At 34.9% G+C, this 22445-nt stretch overlaps 1 protein-coding gene across 1 annotated transcript; it reads right to left on the reverse strand.

Moving 5' to 3' along the window:
* Positions 1–363: 363 nt before the first annotated feature.
* Positions 364–21485, reverse strand: LOC110038982. Its single transcript, XM_020743915.1, has 2 exons — positions 21103–21485; positions 364–997 (listed from the first exon to the last, which is right to left on the reverse strand). The coding sequence occupies exons 1-2, from the start codon at positions 21298–21300 to the stop codon at positions 623–625; spliced, it is 573 nt and encodes a 190-aa protein (XP_020599574.1). The 5' UTR covers positions 21301–21485; the 3' UTR covers positions 364–622.
* Between the last annotated feature and the right edge of the window lie 960 nt (positions 21486–22445).

A 22445-nucleotide genomic window follows, 5' to 3' on the forward strand; every position in this document is an offset into this window, starting at 1 on the left:
ATAGAAGAATATCTTTTATGCATAACAATCTAAGAACATAAATTCTAATCAGAACATCATGACATTTGCATCAGCTACAAATTGAAGCTCATAAGAATAAGTGTGATATGTATGTAAATTGTCCTATTACTTATAATATAAATTTACATGCATGTCACATTTCTTATATAGTTATATAAGTACCACCCAAAGTTTGATATTTCTGCTTATAACACATTGGTGTCATACACCTATGTATGAAAAAAATGCATTTCACTTCTAAAAAGATGATGATGGAAGTACATTTAATATAATGTTGAAGAATTGATTGGCATACATGTAAATATGAATGTTTAGTGGTTAGAAATGTAAATACATAAGAATTCTATGGTATGTATGTACATCCCCTACTCATAAATACTCCAACATTATTTATAAATTCAAAATCCATTTCAGTTTCCTCTGTAACTTCAGAAGCATTTCCAGGTAAGAAAAACCATATTTACAGCACGAAAATGGCGACCAATCTCAAATGAAACTATACATGCCTACCAAATTATTCAAGCACATCTCCCACTGTTAAAAATGCATCATACAACCATCCAAAATGCAAAAAACAGTGATAAAAAGATTCGTCGGACTTTCAGCCGCCGCACCAATACATCAAATGTTCATCCCTGCGATGATTGCTAACGAGTCCTCCACATTTGAGACAGATAAAGCTGCTCCCATCGGCGAAAGCATCCAACATGATCTGCATTCTGCCACTCTGCGCGAGTATGGAAGCGTCACTTACATCATGCAACAAGGTTAGGTTGGTTGCATCGAGTTGTTGGAGCGACGGATTGACGATGGGATTCTGCGGGCGAGCTTCGGCTATTGCGCATTCCGCGAATAAGGAGGCTAACTCGTTGGCAGCGGCATCCGCTCGTAGCCTGTTGATGTAGAGTTCTTGGGCACGGTTGAGAGTGTGGAGGACAGCCTGGTCACCTCCATCAGATTTTACTGCAGTGACAACCTGTTGATTATTTCTCTGGATCAGAACTAAGCGAGTTTGATGAGCTTTTAGGAGTTGAGATATGATGATGATGGGAGGTAATGTTTGATCTAATTATCCAAATTCACGGGTTAGTTTTCCGTTTAAAATGTTCTGATTATGTATATCTTCCAGAAAATATCCTGAATATCATCAAAAAGAATCAAAATAGCTATCAAAATTGGCAGTCTACATGGAGAAATATTTACGTCCAGACTCTGGATGCTAAAATGCGTCCAGAATACAATAGTGGGGCGCCACGTAGCAAGTGGGCCTCATTTTAATACACCGGACATGGTCAGTGTTAAAATTTGTGGGGCCTACTTGACATGTGGCGCCCCACATTGGATGTCAGACATATATTAGCGTCCGGAGTCCGGATGTAAAAATTTTGCATCTAAAGGGGGTCATTTTAGTCCTCAGATTTTTTAAATAGGGCTGAAAAAATCCTGCTTGGGGACTCTTTCAACCCACATTAAGAGTCTGGGGAGTAAATTGCCACTTGTATAATGGATATTGGACCATAATTTAGTGACATGAAAATGCAAAGTAAAAGGAATAAAAAGCTAAGGCAGCTTAATTACGGCATAAGGCATAAGGCATAAGGGTAATTTCTTATGGCTTATGAATCAGATAGGACAAGGAGGAAGGATGCTATGCACCTTTTTGGTTAAGACAGACAGAGAGAACTGAATAGAACATTGAGCGTATTTGTCCTCGTTGAATCCAAGATTGCCGGGAATCACACTTAAGGAAAATAACGTTAGAAGAGAGTAGAAAGTAGACGGAGAGAGGGAGAATTCTATATTGGAGCTATAATCTCTCAAATGAACATTAAAAATCGTGAGCTTTTTCGATTAACTAGAAAATTTAGTATAATGAATAATACATTTTTGCCCTTATTTGAATGAAGTCTACACTGTAATGTTTTTGATATTTTATAAGCAACGACTTATCATCTAGTCACTTTCTGGTAGGGGTGTCAGTTCGGTCACAATTCGGATGGATCAGTTTTAAATTTGTCAAACAAATTTGAATTGAAATTAAGAAACCGGACCAAACAAAATTTTGACAAAATCGAACCAGCCTAACAGAAGTTTTAATTTGGTTTGAACTGTTAGGTTTCACATAAATCGAAATATATATATTTGATATATAATAAAATAAAAAAAATATTGTCCAAAAACTCTTCATTCATTTAAAAAACCAAACCAGTCAAGCATTGTCCCTAGGTTGCCTAAAAATATCGCTAAGTCAAGTAAATCTGGTTCATGTTTGGTTCAGTTGAAAATTTCTTAAAACCGGACCGGAACAAAAAACCAAGTATTGTCCTTTTAAAAATCGAAATATAAACTTTTACTTATAAATCGAACCAAATATATAAATCAGTTTGGTTCAGTTTTCTGTATAAAACCAAACATTGCACACCCCTACCTTTTGACTCGGTCAGCTCAACATGGTTGACTTGGCTCAACTAACCTAGCTAAATCATTTTCGAATGAGAGGTTTTGTCGCCATCGATTAGCCATCCTCCTATCAACTTTCGGGCTCGGATAGCTTTAGCTTGTCTGGCTGGCTCCTCTGGCTTGGTGGGCCTCACGATCTCTTTGAAAGGGATCTTCTCCATCACATTCCTTTCTTCTGGATCATTCAATCTTTGTAAGATCAGCACGAACATCTTTTTTATATACATAATTTAGTTTATCGATTCTCTAATTTCTTACAAGTGGGCTGCAATACAAAAAAAGAGAATTAAATGCAAAAAATATATTCAATTTTAATTAATGACTCGATAATTGGACTCCCTTGATTTCAGAGTCTCTGATTCCTATAAATAGGGTAATGGGACGCCTTCCCATGCCTACTCCATTCTTCACTTTTCTGCGTTTGGGTCGGTCATCTCTCATGTCATTGGTGTTGCAATGGAGAAACTCATGAAATCTTAGGCCCATGTCCCTAAAAAAAATCTAATACACTTTGTATTTGCCAAGATAAAAATTTGGGACTGCCCAAAAGACGAGAGAAAGAAGGTTATAGTGAAAAGAATGAGACTCTCGCAGTCGGATCAAATGGACTCGCCTGATTAGATTTAGGTTTAGCGCTAAAAGATGTTCTGCGGACTGGCTCGGTTCCTGATCTGACCACCCAAAACCTATTACGACACAGGACTCCTGTCGATCAAACTGTTCCAATGACCTCAGGTGTGCTTCTCCCGCTTACACCAATGCTCCCTAGTGAGCTTATAATGTTTAAATTGATTCAATTCTTAGATAACATGGACTTCGTATGAAATTTGAGGACCGACCTTTAGCTATTGGTGTGAAATATCTCTTATGGTGCAGATGCTCTGATTCAACCCGGTCTAAATGAGGGTGGTCCGACTGAACCGCCAAGGAGCTCAAGTCGTGCGGTGGGCCAGAGCGGTCAATTCTGGCTAGGATGGTGGGGTTGACCGGCTCGAAGATTTTCCACTTCCCCTTGAGGCACACGAGGAAGTCATTGGAGGGGTCCAAACATCACATGGGTCTTTGGCTCTTCATATGGACAATATTGAGAGTTATCTTTGTCGGCCAGGATCCAGCGGGATGGGGAGATACACGAGTTATTGACCGTATGATGAAGGTGGAGGATACTGTGATGACTCTCTGTCAGGAACTTTCAAATATACGAGAAAAGTCTCAATTTTTTCAGATGCAGACTGTGAATCAGATCAGTTGAATCAGTTTAGGTCAGAGGGAGAAATCTTGTATGGAATGCTGCTTTAGTTGGGATATGTCTCGGGCCTCTTGGCCAAAAGAACATCAGATTCTCTTGTAAATTATTTCACTTCCTCAAACTGATTTCGAAGCGCGTTTATTGTAATTTGTGTCATTTTCTCTAATAAAGCTATTTTTTTCTTATTTTTTTCATCGTTTTAATTTTACTGATGACCCCTTACGTAAATGACTGCTCGCTTCAGATTTTTCGCTTGCGCGATAGTTGACCTTCCTTTGTTCCCCTATATATGTAAGGAGATTTGAAATTTTGGAGATTTTGGAGTGCACTTCCTCTACTTTCTTTTTCTCTCCTGCTTTATTGAACTCTAGTGATCCGCTTCAACGATAGTTTGATGGCACCCAATTATTCTCCAAAGGACTTCAGGTCACAATCTCTCGATGATCAATTCTGCATAACTCAGGAGGAAGTCAACTCATTACGACAGAGTCTATATTTTTTATGCTTCGATCAACTTCGGGTAGCCCACAAGCTGGATCAAGCGATCTTGCTTTATAGTTGCGATCTTTTGTTTTATGGGGATTAATTTCAACTCGGGCTCCGCCTTCCATTCTTCACCGAGCTACACTCTGTCTTCTCCAATTACGGAGCTATCCTAGTGTAGGTTAAGCCGAATTTCATCAACTCTATTATGACTTTTGTCATATATTCTTGGCTCTAAGAGATCACTTGGTTGATCGATTTGTTCAACAACCTATTCTTAGGGGTGGAAATGAGTCGAGTCTTAGCTTGAACGTTATTAATTTTATCGAGTTCAAGTTCGAGCTCGAGCTTAAGTCAACAAGTACGAACCAACTCACTAGATGGCTTGTTTATTATAAAAGAGAGAATAATATTAATTAAAGGTAGTGTTACAACAAAATGACAAATAAAATAAACATCTACGAGAAAAATAATAAAAAATCACTTGATATAAAACACAATATTATTTTTAAATATTTTTAATAATTTAAAGACAGTCTTCAAATTTAATATATTTAATATATTATATTAATATTTTTTAAATGAGTCGGCTCACGAGCTAACGAGTCCAGTCGTGTCTAGCTTGAGTTTGGTTTATTAGCTCATCGAGCTCAATTCACAAGCTACTTATCAAGCTGAGCTTGAGCCGGCTCACGAGTCTGCTAGACACACCCCTACCTGTTCTCATTTTGAGTTGGACTGAAAGGGTTAGTACAATTCATGGCGGCCGGCAAACTTCAGACATTAGGGTTGGAAAACAAGGTGAAGGACTGGAAGGAGCGATTTCGCCTAGCTTGCTCCCCAAGAGGCTGGTTCATTCAAACGGTCTCATCTGGTGAGGATCCTCCAAAGGCGGAGGTAAAGGCGAAGACAAAGGCATCAACGAAAATACATGCTAAAGGCGAGTAAGGTTGAAGGGGCCAGATTATCAGTCCAACAATAACTGAAGCGTGTTCTTCTTAACAATGTGCTATGACATCCTCCAAAGCTCTTCAGGCAGAGAGGAAGGAAGTGCCGACCTCTTAGATTGCTAAGAGAAGGGTTTGGTCGGTCGCCTATGCCGAAAGTATCCATTCAGGTAGAGGGCCTTAAGGGTTCAGTAGGTGCGGATCTCGTCGATTTCTCCTTCAAAGGATCGAAATAGATGAATTAGTTCTAATCAAGAGGTCGACAAACCGATAGAAAGATAACTATTCATTTCCTTTTGTAGGTTCTCGAGGCAGCTATAAGTCATGAAGGATTGAGCCGTCGGGAGATGGAGTCTTCGGTAGAGGAGATTCAAAAAATGGAGCCTGTTGTCATCCAACGGGAAGCGTCAGGATTCCTGTCTTCATCGGTGAGGGATGAAGCCAACTGTCCTCTTCTTGTAAACATAAGCGAGTCGCTAGCAAGGTCACTGGTAGAAAATCAGTAGGGCGTCAAGGAAACTTATGATTGAATGCCCCAACTCCCGCATCCACAAGCACGTCAATCCACAAGGTTGAAAAGGCGAAGGCGAAGTCGCCATCTTGAAATAGTCCTTATTTTGAATGACCTCCACTATTTCAGCCATTAAGAGCCAGTTTGGGACAGCTGCAGCTTATTAAAAAAACAGTTGTGAAGCTGCTGAAAAATAATTTGTTGTTCAAAAAACTGCGGTGGCTATTATAATTTTTTTTTTGAAAAAGCCAGACCGCAGCTATAAAGTTGCTACCCCACCTAGCCAGGTCCGGTGTGAAAACTTTGATTTCAGCTGCCTGAAAAGAGTTTTTTGAAAAAGATACAAAAAAAAATTTATCCAAACAGGCAAAACTGCGGTGCATTTTGAAAACGTCACCGTACCGCCGCTCCAAAAGAACCCTAAGACTCTTAAAGGAGTTGACTTGGGGGTCTCGTAAGTAGACGACGATCGCTCCACATTGAGTCGATCACTGTTCGATTCCTCCATAACTAGTTCTGTCGGCTGCCTGGTCATTTGGAGGTGGTCGTGATTCTTCAAAACGAGCTCTGTTAAGAGGGCAAGGATTGTGCCTTGGTTTCCACCCTTCTCTTTAGGCAGTCCTCTTTGGCAGATTTTGGTGGGTTTGTTCAGCTCTAAACGTGGTTGGAGAAGAATTATACTCTACTAATATATGGTTGTTGATGAACTTTAACAACTCGACCAGCATCTTAGGTCACTATAAACCCAACACATAGTGAAAATGTCATTCCTTTAATCCATGGGAGAGGGACGCATGGGCAATCGTAGGTTCAAAATCTCGAACCTCTAACATCTCCTTCTGGAAGTGAGTGATGAAAACTTGTAGGATCTCGGTCTATCACTAGCAAAGCTATAGGAGAGCTTGTGAGTTCTTCAAGTTGCATTTGTAATCATGAACATATTTGCAATAGTTTCATGGTTATGACCCTCATAAAGAGGTCAATGGAAGTAATGGTTCATTGATGCTTTAAGTATTTATACAAATTCTTTTTCCTATTTATTTTATTTCGATCTTCTTTATCCCTCTCATTGCCAATATTAGCCATGCCATAGCTCATTTCTCCTCCCAAAGGTTGTCCAAGCCAACTCTCGACTCACCTAGAAGCGTGCAATCGGTCAATTTGAATGGATCGGTTTGTTAAACTGAATTTATAATTTTAGATTAAAAAATATATCAAAAAATGTTTTATATAATAATAAGAACAATAAACAATTAGGTAATATATAAGAGTAGCATGCAAATGGTATTTATTTTTTTATTGGATGTAATATAAATATTATTTTAGTCTCATCTAATTTCTAGAAGTCGGGATGCATTCAAACCAAAGGATTGTATATTAAAATATACCATAAACAACCACAACATCTAATATAATATATTGAAACAAGCACTAATATAAATGACTACTCCAAAGGTGTTTAATTTTTTACTTCATTGACTATAACATGAATTAATATATTAATTTGTCTTCAATGATTATGGCTTGGCTATGGTTAGGATATTAACAAAATCTAATGGTTTCTGTTTTTTTTTTTAAATCACCAACGGCAAGAAAGTTTTGGTTCTAAAACAATATGAAGCCTTCATATTTTATAAAATATCAATTTTGCATGCATGAAATCATTTCATATTCAATTTAAATTTGGTTTGTTTTGATAAAATATTTAATTTCATCATTTATATCTTTGAAGAAATGACATCTATAAGTAAGTTTTGTAAGAATGAAGGCTAATGAAAAATTTAGTCTAAATCTCATCTTATCCTCATCGAGAAGAAAGTAAACTTCAAATTTGGATAGAAACATCTTCAGGCTTGAGAGATGTGTGAAATATTTTGCAAGCAATAAGGTGTTTATACGACAATTGACACCAGGTTATATTTAAATTATTTTTAAAGTTTGATTTGCTATATGATCGGATTGAGCATTAGCAAAATTTAAAATTTATTTTAATTTTTGCTTTGAAAGTGTCTTGTGAAAAGTTTTGTATTTAAGATTTGTGATTTCAAGTTTTATGGGCTTCTCCGCCTATATTCCGTGTCAAGGAGATTTTTATTTGAGTTGTAAATCTTAGTCCACGATTTTAGCTATAAGTGGGCGTAAGCAATGGTTGAAATCATGTGTCAATATTTATTGTTTTCTTTACAGTTTCTGCATCTTCATTTTATAATTTTTATCATGTCCCAACTCTTTTAAAAAAAAAATTTTAACCATATTAATAATAATAAATAAATTTTTGAATACACCAATTCACCCCCCATGGTGTGCCATAATCATCAAATTCATTTAACTTTCTTATCTTCTAACGATCACCAAAAAACTAGAAATTTCAAACTAACCCAAAATAAGCAAATTATATGTTGAATTTATCCATTTTTTTCAAAGCAAATACTATTTTCTAAACATAATACTATTCAATTATTTAATTTATTTGGTCTAATGAAAATTAAAATCGATCAAAATATTGAAAACCAAACATTAAAACTTTTAAAACAAAAAGTCAAATTCTTATTTCAAAACCAAACCAAATCAACCAAAAGAACTCAGTTTGGTTCATTTTTTTTGGTTTTAACCAAACGAAACACACCTCTACTCCCATCCCTCATCTTCAACTATCCCTCCTGCTCCTCCCTCTCTAATCTATTATGCTGAGTCAACCCATTTCCAAACCAAAATCGCTTGAGCCTCTTATCAACACCACAACAAACATCTTTCATCCCGTAGAAAACCTGTAGCAAATATGTGTCCCCTATTTCAAGTAAGTGTCGCATGAAGCTCCCATAAATTCTCTTTCATTTCCATAGGCGTACTAAGCTATCAGATTGGAAATAGAATGCATCTAAACGATCATTAATTATTGGATTGATATCAAAATGCATCACATATGAGTGTGCATGTTGGAGCGAAGTACTAGGATAAAAGCAAAAGCATTAATACAATTTAAAGATTTTTTTATGTCGGGTGCTCTTATTGGAATGTGATTGCATAGGCATCAATAGCATAAAATGTGATTTTGATACATATATAGGTGTTAATTTATCTCAAGATCATAAACTCATCGAAACACTAATCAAATTTAAATAATAAACTCATCGAAACACTAATCAAATTTAAATAGAGTCGAGCTCAAATTGAGCCAAAGAAGACAATTGATGAACCAAATTTTGATCAAATTGAGCCAAATTGAGCCAAAATTAAAATCGATCAAAATTTATTTGGTCAAATTGAGCCAAAGAAGACAATTGATGAACCAAAATTCAATGAAGTTTTTTTTAATCTAATTTAAGCCATGCTTTGATTGAATAGAATAGGCCCAAGTCCAAGGTAAATTTTCTATTATATTTTATATGCACCAACTTATATGGCCCATATAGGACATAAAAATTAAAGCAATTTGAGCAAGCAAGATATTACATTAAAGACGTCCTATTTTGAGTCGGTACTAAATTGAATCGAGATTGAATCATTAACCAGCCCCCACAGAGTTACCATAGAAGGTAATTTGTGTATGGTTAATCATTACTATTATGTTATGGCAAATCTAAGAACATATGCATAGAATAATTGCCATACTAACACATTTATATTTTTGTCATATTTTTAAAGAAAAAGTATATTAAATATGCCTCAAGTTATTAAATTAATTACTGAAAAAAAAGGGTGTTCACATCATTTGGCCATAAACCCCATATAAACCATAAAGATACAACAAAATCACCAAATATCATAAACCACTTTTGAATAAAAAAAAAAGGCAAATCCTTAAATTCTAGTTCAACATCAAACAAAGATTTCTGACCAAACATATAAACTAGTGACAAAATTCTCTAATGAGCTATACAAAATTTGGCCCTCAATATAGTGGCTCACATTGTTCCATACTAAAAATGAAAAAAATCATGAAGCGCGCACCTAAAAGTAACTTCAAATGGCCAATGTGTTACAAGGAAAATTAGTTAATAACCGATCCCTACTTAATTTGGTATAATCCCTTAATTTAATGAATTCCTAAAGTCCAATTATATGCCCACAAAATAGAATTTCTCATATTACCAACAGCAACAACAACAACAAAACCTTAATCCCACTACGTGGGGTCGGCTATATGAATTCTTTTTCTCCATTGTGTCCTATTTAGTGTCATATTTTCATTGAGTTCTAATAAATTAAGATCATTTTGTATACAATAAGCCCGAGTCTTCCTAAGTCTACCACTAACTTTCTTAACATAAGTCGAATCTAAAACATCTACTCTCTTCATTGGATCATCAGATGGTTGACACTTAATGTGACCAAACCATCTAAAGACGACTTTCTCTAATTTTGTCCGTCAAATGAGCTACACCAACCCTATCACGGATATATTCATTTTGCATTTTGTCTCTAAGTGTAAAGCCACTCAACCACCTAATCATTCTCATCTTAGCAACACTTAAGTTAGTATTATGCTTCTCTTTTAAAGGCCAACATTCAACGCCATAAAGCATTGCAGGTGTCACGACCGTCTTATAAAATTTTCCTTTCAGTCTAAGCGAAACTTTTCTATAACACAAAAGGCCCGAAGCATTCCTCCACTTCAGCCAACCAACTTGAATTCTACTATCAGCATCCAGCATCCCCATCTATATCACTATATCACCATTGTTTTGAACAACATACCCGAGATATCTAAATCGTTCACAATTTTTAATAATTTGATCCACCAAAGTTACACTTCTGTCAGTAGAGCTACTACTACTAAAATTACATTCCATGCATTCAGTTTTAGTTTTACTCAAATTAAGGCCTTTAGACTCCAATGTATACCTCCATAATTCAAGTTTTTCCTTGGCTTTTTCTCTCGTCTTATCCAAGAGAAGGATATCATCAGCAAAAAGCATACACCAAGGTACATCCTCCTGTAAATGTCCAGTAAGACCATCCAAAACTAAAGCAAAAAGATATGGGCTTAAAGCAGAACCCTGATGTAATCTAATAGAAATAGGAAAATATTTGGTCAATCCTCCTTCAGTTCGAACACAACTAACAACTCTAGTATACATATCTTTAATGACTTAAATATAAGTCATATCACTACCAAAGGATATCTCTTGGAACCTTATTGTAAGTTTTTTCTAAACCAATAAAAATCAAATGCAGATTCTATTTATTATCTCTGAACTTCTCCATCAAGCTTCTCAATAAATGTATAGCTTCCATAGTATACATGCCCGGCATAAATCCAAATTGATTATGAGAAATCTTTGTAATACGTCTTAACCTATGTTCAATTACTCTCTCCAATAATTTTAAAGTGTGACACATCAACTTAGTTTCTCTATACTTTGCACACTCTTGTGCATCCCCTTTATTCTTAAAAATAAAGACCAAAATATTCTTCCTCCACTCCTCATGCATCTTTTTAGTTTTTTAAATAATATTAAAGAGATTAGTAAGACAAGAAACCCTCAAATCCCCTAAACATTTCCATACTTCTATTGGATATCATTAGGTCCTACAGACTTTCCACCATTGGTTTTCTTTAAAGTCTCCTCAACATCTTTTATACTAGTACAACGGCAAAAATGAAATGTTTTATTATTATTAACGATATTAAGATCACTAAGGTTGATCTTATTTTCAGAAACTTCATTAAAGAAACTTCATTAAAAATTTTATTTCATTAAAAATTTTATCAAAATAATTCACGCACATATGTTGAATATCTTTTTCTAAGAAAAGCAATTTTTGATTTTCATCTTTAATACACTTTACTTGAGTTAAATCTTTACTTTTTTTTCTCTTTGTTTGGCTAATTTATACATATAACTTTCACCCTCCTTAGTATCTAATCTATTATAAAGATCATTAAAATCAAAATTTTTAGCGTTACATATTGTTCTTTTAGACTCCCTGTGGGCCGTTTGATATTTTTCCTAATTCTCTAAGTTTTTACATTTAAACCAATTTTTATAGCAAAACTTCTTATATTTTATATTTTCTAACACATTATTATTCCACCACCAACTATTTTTATTTAAGGAAATTTTTTTTGACTACTCATGAAAGAAAAATTGAAAATTGCCAAGGATATAAAAAAGTCCGCAACATTTGAACTATAAATAACATTTGCAAAAGGGCGTAGAGAATGAAGTGAAGGAGACTCGAACACCAGAGAGGGAGGAAGAGAATCAACCACAGAAGCATCCTAAGCCACATGAGAAGAAAGGCAACAGCGATAAGGCCTCAAACAAGGCATTAGGAGATGTCATTAGACAAGTAGTTGACATTCAATTAGTTTCTAATAAAGCAGGAGTGTGAGAGATCCTCTAATATAAACTAACAGAAGAGATTAAGCACAAAAATGATCGCAAACATAAATAGAGCAATTGACGCGAATGAAAAAGACGACAAAACAACGACGACCCTAGAAACAAGAGGACAAATGAAAGACAACATAAGATGGCATCCATGTCAAAAACAGCAAATAAATAGCTCAAAACTCGAATGAGAAACTACAATGGCATGGCACCAGAATCACACATGAGACAACCACACAAACAGCTCACGAGGATGCACCCCATATTGCCCTACTAAGGGCAACGACACAAGATGAGGCGATCAAGCCAGCCTGTGCCACTAGAGACGATGGCGAGTTAGACGTCGTGAGAATGACCCAACAAGGTTATTGAGGATAAGCGCACAAAAGACATCATGTGCAGCCTTAGTAAAACGATCCCAAGTAATTGGAACTCCATGCCATGTGCTAGAGAGCAGGGAAGCTTTGCCTCACCTACAAGATTCGAAACCGATGTCAAGCCATCGAGGCAACAGAGGAGACCGAATGGAACAACTGGCTCGAACCTTTGGGATGACTAACTGGAGCACAAAGAAAGAGGGGAGGCATGCTTGGGATGGAACTGAGAGACAGGGTAGTGGAAAAGAAATCAATATAGAGGAAAGAATTACAAATTAAAGATACGAGTGAGAATAAAGGGAGTAAATTTCTATTTAACTGTTGATAATAAAAAACTTTATTTATGAAAAACTTAATTCCATTGTAAAAGTGAAATAAAACTTACAAATTTCTCAAAAAAAAAAAAAAAAAGGTTTTTCACAATTAAAAGGCAAAAAATTGCAATATAGACCAAGAACAAATTCCTAAAATAAAATGCAAGTTTAAAATGTAATGACACATATTCTTCATCGCTGCCACCGGCTTAAATCATAATAATAATCTCCATCCCAATTTGACTATCCAAAGATGAATAAATCATGAAATGAGGGTCTTGGGAGTTTTATAATCTAGGTATACTTAATGCAACCTTTACCCTTACCTATTGAAAATGTTTTCTTAGAGGTTTCATATACACTTCGCACATCTTTATCAAAATGCACATCTTTATCAAAATTTTTGTTATGTCGTAGCCTAAGGGCAATTTAGGTTTCATATACACTTTGCACATCTTTATCGAAATTTTTGTTATGTTGTAGCCTAAGGGCAATTTAGTTTTTTATTAGCCTAAGAACAATTTAATCTTTTATAATTATTATTGTAGGGTATAAATAGGGTTAATAATTTTAGGATTAGGGTGAGATTGTTATATTGAATCTTAAGGTTAGGATTTGCGAGACTTCCCACATCTCGAATTGTAGGATTCGGGAGAGATCACCTACAGCTGAAATTGTTGGTGCTTATCTTTTGGGTATTCATGTTGAGTTGGCTAGTGTCATATTGTTTTGCTTTGGTCCAGAGATCTGTGTCGAACCCGTTATAGGGATTCAGGGATTGCGGCGTCCAAAGTCCCATGTAGCGTGTGGAGTTCTATGTTGCTGCAGCTCGTGACCGAACCTCGCGATTTGATCGGGATCGCAGCGTACACAAATTCCTTGCAAATGTAGTGGAGGCTTTCGTGATCTAAAATAGTTTTAGGGGTCATGGAGGCCAAGAAAATGGATGATTTGGAGAAAAAAATTGGAAAATGAGGTAAGAGTTAAATTAAATCGAGGATGGAGAAAAGGTTCTCAATTATAAAAGGAAGGATTTCCATCCTGGAAAACTAATTTGAGGGCCAACTCGAGCGCTTGGAGATGATAAAGAAGCTTACTGAGATGCAATCCAAGACCCCATCGGCAGTTCAATTTGAAAACCCTAACCAAGAGGTGACTGGAGAATCATTGGCTAAATCGAAAGAGAAAGATCGAACCAAAGGAGCATGAGGAAAGCATCCACCATCAAGAGCCCTCTCATAGAGCTCCGAATGGGGCTAGATCAAAGATTTTAGATGGATGGTGTTAGGGCCGAAACATTAAACAAGATATCATTAAAGGGGTATGAAGGAGCACGAAGGAGGAGGAAAGTCAGAATGAGGTATTACTTTAAACAGAGGGAATTTTACCCTAAATACCTGGGGGAAAACACCAAAGGGAGGGGAAGTTGGAGTGGAAATGTTATGGTTAGGAAGTTGAAGAGGTCAATCTTCGAGGGAAAAAAAGCACATTGGTGAGTGTGTTGCGTGGAGCGATATTTCACGATCAATGGGCAATGGAGAGGAGAACTCATGAAGGTGGGATTATGTTTGAAGGGGAAATCCCTAGCTTGGTTTCTGTGAAGAGAGGCTAGATACTCAATCCGCTTGTTGATTAAATTTAAAAATTGCTTTTTATAATGTTTCTGAGGCATTCAAGAAGGAAATTTAAATGAGTGGCTTTTGCAATGGTTTAGAAAGAGTTCGTCATGGAGTACATGGAGAAATTTGAGATGTTATCTGACCGTTTAAGAGTTATATCAGAAGAAGTGTTGGAAGGCAACTTCATGAAAGGGTGGAAGTCATCTATTTGAGCATCACTTCGTCCGCTGAGACTATGGGGACTGAGAGAAACTATGAAATTAACGTAGCTGATTGAAAATAAAAATGCAATGGAACATGCGAATAGGAGCAGCACAGATGGACCGCCATGTCGAGCTGCTACAATCATAACAATACCAAAAGCTCAAACAGTGGAAGTCCAAAGGGAGGATCCATGAGACAGAAATAATTAGTAATAATCGGGAGCAACACTCAAACATTTTACAGAGATAGAGATTCAGTATAAGCGAGCTAAGAGGGTATGATTTTGGTGTGACGAGAAGTTTTCCATACCGTTGCAAGGATCGAACAATACAGATTCTCATGATGTATGACAAGGTGGTGGGAGATGAAGAAACTGAGATGATTGTGGTGAAGGGAGAGCACCCTCATTTTTTTCTACCTTGATGACAGGAAGTCTTTTTGGGAGGTGAGTATTGTTACATCGTATCCTAAGGACAATTTGGTTTTTTATTAGCCTAAGAGCAATTTAGTTTATTATAATTATTATTGTCACATGAGTTTGTTGTCTTGAGTCTTAGGATTAGGGCTTGGGAGAGACTTAGAACTTTTTGAATTGTATGAATTAAAAGAGATCGCCTACATCTCGAATGGTAGGTGTTTATTTTATGCATTCATGTTGAGTTGTTAGAAGTTGTATTATTTTGATTTGGTGTTAATGAAATAAAATAGTATATATTTGAAAAAGTATCGTATCAATCACATCTTTCAATTTTATCCACAAAACCTGACCTAACATCCATCCTTTATGTAAATGAGCAGAACTAGAATAAATGGAACCTTTAAAAGAAATAATGGTTAAATACAAAAATTGATTTCGTATGGGCTCATAGATTAAAGCTGACGTAGAAGTAGTATCATGCTAAGGATTATCCAATGTAACTTGAGTATAGGTGCTAGGGTAGGTTCATAAAATGGAGTTTACGAAATATGAGAGATCTCTAAGAAAGGAATGTGAAGAACAACCTTAAAAGAAAAGGATTGATTCACATGGACACCACTCCATCAAAAAGCAACCAGAAGTCCAACTTTCTCATATGCATAACGCATTGACATTCAAACATTATAATTTAATCCCAAAATTAGAGTATGTAGAGCAATGTTATGCATATTTGAGCTAGTGGGGTATCTCAAGAAGTGCACTACTGAGATTATTAGAGACATCACTGCACTTGGATTTGTGGATGCTTTTTTAAGTGGGGTAGAAATTTAAAGCATTCTTTGGAGATGCAACCATGTATGCAACAATGATAACAAAATGAATGAATTTTATTCAATTTAACATTTAAAAAGTAGCCATCTTCTTTAAACACAACCAAATTTCCTTCTAAAATAATAGATATGTCCCAACTTAACAAGAACCCTGACAAACAATGGTATAGATAAAGAGAAACTATCAAAATCAAATTTTAGGAGATTGAGAACAAGGAATGCACTAAAGTAGTATGTATAATAACCAAAATAATATCATTCATACCCATTTTATAAAATTTAAATTAAAAGCTAATTATATCTTCTTACCCAAATTTAAATGTAATTGAATCAACTAAATTAAATTGACATTTTAAATCTTATATTGTTTCTCTTTGGGCTTCTAGGACAATGATGAGCATATTTCATATCCTTATACCTATTTTTTCTCAATTTGCTATTGGTTTCTAGCTTTGAGTTACTATTATATATATTGCCCTCAACTTTGGTTTTTAAAAAGAAAAACTATTGCAACAATACCTCAAGAGGAGAAAACAACACCATAATAATAACAAAATTATAGCTTCTTATAAGACAAAATTCTAGATTAGACAACCTCCAAGATTTGACTATTAGAAATCCTCTTATAATGATATAATTGCATGCGCTTAAGTATTGCTTAGTCAAGTGGTGATGAAGAACCATCCAAAGTTATTAGGGGGAAAGAATAAAAGTAGTAAACTAATATTATGATAGAAAAATTGGAGTCTCGTCAACAACAACAACAACAACAATAATAATAATAGATGAACTCGAGTCAACTCTTTAAAGCAAAAAAAAATGGTCATCTACTCTCTAAGTACAAATAATAAATGCTAGTTGAAAAAAGTTTTAAATACAAATCTCATTTAGCTACAAAGGAATATAGCCAAAAAAATGAGTAAACTTAAAGGAGGTTTTCTCACTTTTCATTAAACATCACTTAATTCATACTTCATTAATAATGGTTGAGTTGCAAAACCTCTAGTTAGCATAGTTGGGTATGAAGACAACTATTCTCCATGGTAATTTGGCTAAATATACTCACATGCAACAATCAACACTCTTTAAAGTTGAAAGGAAAAGAAAATTATTTGTCATTTTAATAAGTCTCTATGCGTTCTAAAGTAATTTTCTAGGCAAAGAGGCTTGTAAATAAATATTTTGTACCACTCCTATATGTTAATGATATTCTGACTATAACTAGAGATATGCCACAAATACAAGAATTAAAGCAAATTTGAGGGTTGAAATTAAAAAAAAATATATCCTAATGCATCGATTGGAAGTATACCACTTCGTTTCTAACACAAAAGAGATATTTTGAAATTGTGTTAGAATGATTAGTTTGCATTATGCAAAGCTTGCATTCTTACGCTTGCTAGTTACTTTCAATTATCACCAACTTCTCATACATCGTTGAAAATGGACACATATATAACTACAATGTTAGTGTTAGTGCAATTAACTGGAGGTATTATTTATGTTATAGTACACACATATTTGGTCATTTCATATATTGTCAATGTTGTGAACATATACATGGATATGCATGGTCATACATAATAAGAAACAATTAAATGAATTTTTTGGAGCCCCAGAGTCACTAGAAGTTATGGTTTGATTTATGCAAAGATAGATCTAAATGTGGTAATTTTTTTTTCTCTAACAGTATTGATAATCTTGACAATGAATCTGAGATTGAGTGTGTATTTAATCTGTCCATGTGTGTCAATAGTTACAAGGCTAGCCTTAGCTTATAATTTTTTTGACCACTAAAAAAAAAGAATGACTATTATTGAAGCTATTAAAAAGATTATTTAATTAATAGGTTTGGTTGAAATTTTGAGCTTGCACTTGGGTAGATTGGTTGTTTCCGATAACAATCATAGTGCTAATCACTTGGTCAAAGCTCAAAAATAGCATGAGATAACCAACATATTCATATTAACTATCATTTCATCAAAAAGAAGGTTGAAGATGGTGAGAATTTAGTTTAGAAGATTTGTATATGGCATAATCTTGCAAACATGCTTACCAATGTGATTGAACCCTGTTAAGCCCAATCACTATTGGATTTGATTCACTTGTACAGCTATTGATGCCTTTTAAGCCTTTATTCAAAAGGTTTGGAGAAATTGAGCATCTACTTAGTTAACTACTTGCTCTTTAATGTTATAAAGGTTTATATATTAGAAAGATCATCTTGGAATTGCCTAAAAGTCTCTTGGGTTTTTTGGTTTGGCATAAAGTTTGTTTAGTCACACATTAATCTTTTTTCAATTGATTTGCTCTTAGTCAAGCTTATCATAAGTGAAGTGAAGTGGCTTTCTTCTCCTAGTCAATGATACAATAGACATGGCTCCTAAGGCATCAAACTGAAAGAGGATCAAACAAGAAAGAGAGATGGAGCCAAGTGTGAAGGAGGAGAGAAAGCATGCGAGTGTGGGACCATAGATTGGGTGATTGTACGGAATGCTTCTTCTCTTAGAGATTTATCGATATGGGAACTTCTTCTGTCCTATGAAGTTTTCCTTAAGAAAAATTACAAGTTTGTTTCCGTGAGATATTCTCTGCACTCTTTTTGTTATCCTTTTGTAAAGAAAAATGGATATATGTTTTTGTACTCCACTTATTTTGTACTCCATACATTTATGTTGTTGGATATTTTATGCCTCCTAATACCAAGGTCCAAATCTTTTTTCATCGAACCACATAAAATTTGTGTTTTTGTTAATATGATTGTTTCATTGTTTCACACCATATTTGTGTGCTGCTAGTTTTTTTCATCCTAGGTTGATCATATTTCTCTATATGGTACCCACAAAAAAAGTGATATAGGCCATTTATTTCAACAAGTTTATTAGTACAGCCCTAAACATAAAATACAAGTTCAAATTTTGACAATCAGCATAAAACAAAAATCCAAACCATAAAGTTGGGACCTTAAAAGTGCCTACAATCAAATCTCAAACTTGTAATTGATTTTCTAGAAAACAACTTGAATCCCTTGAGCAAAAAAGAAAGCTAGCAAAATGGTAATGGTCACATCATAAATGAAAGTGGATGGCCAATTTGGAAGGAAGTGGGTCTATAGCTTTTCATGAAAGAAGTTAAAGTTACAATCCAAAGGCTTGAGTATGGTTCATGTGAAAATTACTTGTTCACAGATGAAATCAAATGTGTTTGAGGGTGACTTTAAATGTATGCTTGAGGACAAATGGTGTGCCAAAATGACAAAAATCAAAATAGTATGAAAGAACCAATAGGATGTTGAGGATTGCTTGCGTTTAGATTTTGTAGAGAGATGCCATGGCGAAGTGTGAGTTAAACTTAAATATGGAAGCTATTTGTAAGGAGTTAATAAAATCATAAAGATATTGAGAGGAAAAAAATGAATAAATTCAACAAATCTTAATGGAACTTGTAATCAGTGTAAGAAAACAAAGACAAATTCAAAATCATGGATCTAATATTAATTTGTTGCATGGCAATACTGAAACGACAGAAAAACAGATAAGATAAATAGATGAATAAAACAAAAGAAAAGATTAAAAAAAGTAACTCAGGCCACACGCATGAGCAAGACTTGTTAGAGCTTAATGTCATGAACTTAATCAAAGATTAAATTCCTAAAATAGATGAAGACAGGTCTTTTCATCCGATCAAAATCTTATTCAAGCCAACAAACTGAATTATATAACTAATAATACTATACCTGAAGACAAACATGGTAGCATTGAGGAATGAGGATGTAAATAAATAGCCAAATTATTAGCAAACTACCACTATCAAAATTGGAAAAAAAAACTAAAAATGATTATGCACCAAAAGCCATAAAATGACATAAAGAACATAGAAAATTGTTTAAATAACATCCAAGTCATATGGCAAAAACAAAAACAGATACCAAAAATTTTCCAAGGCAGCCTGCAGCAATCAACAAGTCAAGTTCCTACGCAATTTAGTTGACATCAAAGCAAGGAAACGCTATGGACAACTAGTTATTTTTGGAGAGAGAGTGAGAAGAGATAAAGTGACTATTCTAGCAATCTAAATTTAGATATTTAGTGAAGTCATATCTAGTAGGATTATTAATGGATGAGTAACTAGTCATGCATATCTTCTTCTCATTGTCCGCCAAGTTTTTTTATGCTCAGTCATGGACAAGATACAAGCTTTACCTAGTACTCCCTGACAAGAAAACTACAATTACCAATCATGTGATTCAGAAGCAGGTATAAATGTCACTTAAATGTTTCAAAAAAAAAAATAAATTAACAAAAAGTATGTTCATCAAGAGAAAAAGCAATTTAAATAACTGAAGCACAAAAAATGATATTCCAGGAGTGACAGCCATAACTATCATAATGCATCAGTTGCACGTCCATAAATCACCTTTGAACCTAGAAAATCAATCAATGCATGCTCGCTAACTTAATTCCTCAACCTCTCTTTTTACACCATTTAGTATAAGTTTTGACCATTCATTAACTCATCTTCTTTTGCCAAATCCTCATTTGCAACAATGAATTATCCCCAGCCCATATAAATCAATCCTAACAAATCCAAATGATTCAATAAAAGCAAAACAAACCTTGAACATGTTATATGAATATTATATTATTTATTTATTTTGGCTTTAAAGTAAAGGAGGAATTACAATTATAATGGAAGAGCTCCAAATCATGAAATTGTACAACATACATAATTGCCACGAACAAATATAACTCCCCATAAACCATGAAAGAATGTGTCTCTATAATTCATGCAAGGATACAGCGTTCCTTATTGATAATTTTTTTTATTAAAAAGGTCTATGCCTGTAAATAGAATCATGATTTCGCCATAATGATAATTTCATAATTCATGACAAGCCATAAAACTCCCTTCTTCACACTCATTCTAGCCAATTTTATTATGCTGTATAAATTTTTCAGTTTTTTTAATGCATTACTTGGCCACAAGATTAATAAATATCTTCATGAAACTCATGGAAGGTAAAGAATCGGAGATGTATCTTACAAAAATAGAAACCATGAAACTCCATCGAAAAGATGCAAAGTCATTAAAGATGGCGTCAAATTTCCGTAACTCAGTCCAACAGGCTTGTCCTACTTCACTTAATTTTACTTTTCTATTATATATATGCTTGCTACTTGCTTAAAATTGAAGCTCAAAATCTATAAATTTATTTTATATTAAAACAATAAGCATCAATTCACAGTTACACTAACTAAAAGAATAAAAATCAAAACCAAGCTTTAGTGAAAGAAAAGTACAGATAGGTTTTCAGGCCCGACGCAAACTCACCGCCCGGAGAGCAAGAGAAGGCTTGCCCTGCGTTACAAGCTGCCGTGCCAAATCAAGGAGTGGCCAACTATTCTCACGGCCGTCGACAACTGTGAGTCCCGAGGCATCACGGACGACCGCTGTTGCCGTCATAAAGGGTTCAGCATCCTCAGTCTGATGACGGGCACCATGGACGTCATCGATGTTCATAGAATCCATTGATGGGTTCTTGCCCTTCTTCTCTTTTATAGATCGTGTTTGCCCCCACGAAACAAATCTTCCCCTGTCGATCCTTGAACCCTCAAGAACGCGATGTTTCTAGTAGCTTCTGCTTTCCTCCTCTTCCCATCTTTCGAGCTCGCAGCTCTTTGCGATGTTTAATAGAAAAAATAGAATTTTATTTTAGAGTCACCTAAAAAATTCAAGACACTCTCCAGGGGACTTATAACTGTCAATTATATGGCCTGACTAACTGATCTGAATACGCGACATATATATATACAGAGAGAGTCATTTACATCAATACCACATATTTTTTATATATTTATATATCTTAAATCTATATATACAGAGAAAGTCATTTACATCAATATCACATATTTTTTATATATTTATATATCTTAAATCTAAATTTTACATGCATAACACCTATATTTTTAACATCATATAAAAATATCAATTGTTGTGTGCGGATTTTTTACGACAATAGAGTAATAATTTAATATATTAATATTACTTTAAAATTCAACACGCACATATAATTAAAAAAAATAACAAAAGAATATACAAGGTGATACGAGAGTTAATCCAAATAATCAACAAGAAAAAAAATTTATTATTACTGAAAGTAAGTACTTGATTACAACCTATACACTTGAAAGGTAAAATAACAAAAGACAAGATACACAAACGCCCACAAGGATGGATCTTAGGGTGGTGGTGGAAAGGTGTCGACAAGGTAGAGGAGGGGCTGGACTGTGGGGACATAGCGACACAACAACGGCGGCTTACTATCCTAGGTGGCAACAAGCAGAAAAGAGCGAAAGCAACAATAGAACAGTTGGACAAGAGACGATACATTGTTGTTTTGGTGGTAGCAGTAAGGTAGGTGGATAGGCAGTAAGGAATGTCAAGCCAAACAGCAACAGTTTGATGTTTGGGGGTGGCAACAACAAGGTAGAGAGTTAAGATGATTGTGAAGGTTAACAAATGGTAGGACAGGTTGGTATAGCTGGATAACAATAATAGCATGTGATGGGAACGGTTGGGGATGTTGGAACAAGCAAATATAGCAACTCCTCGATGTCCAGGATAAGTGCAACAAGACAAAACACGGATGTCAACAGCTTGAAGATAGAAAAATT

This window comes from Phalaenopsis equestris, unplaced genomic scaffold (assembly GCF_001263595.1).
Source record: "Phalaenopsis equestris unplaced genomic scaffold, ASM126359v1 Scaffold000002, whole genome shotgun sequence".
Taxonomy (NCBI): Eukaryota; Viridiplantae; Streptophyta; class Magnoliopsida; order Asparagales; family Orchidaceae; genus Phalaenopsis; species Phalaenopsis equestris.

Bases quoted from the DNA above. Each gene is read 5' to 3' on its own strand.
- LOC110038982 (XM_020743915.1), bottom strand. From the start codon at position 21,300: ATGGATTCTATGAACATCGATGACGTCCATGGTGCCCGTCATCAGACT. The intron at 998-21,102 runs GTGAGTTTGCGT...AATAATCAACAG, and splicing joins CTTCTCTTGCTCTCCGGGCG to GTTGTCACTGCAGTAAAATC.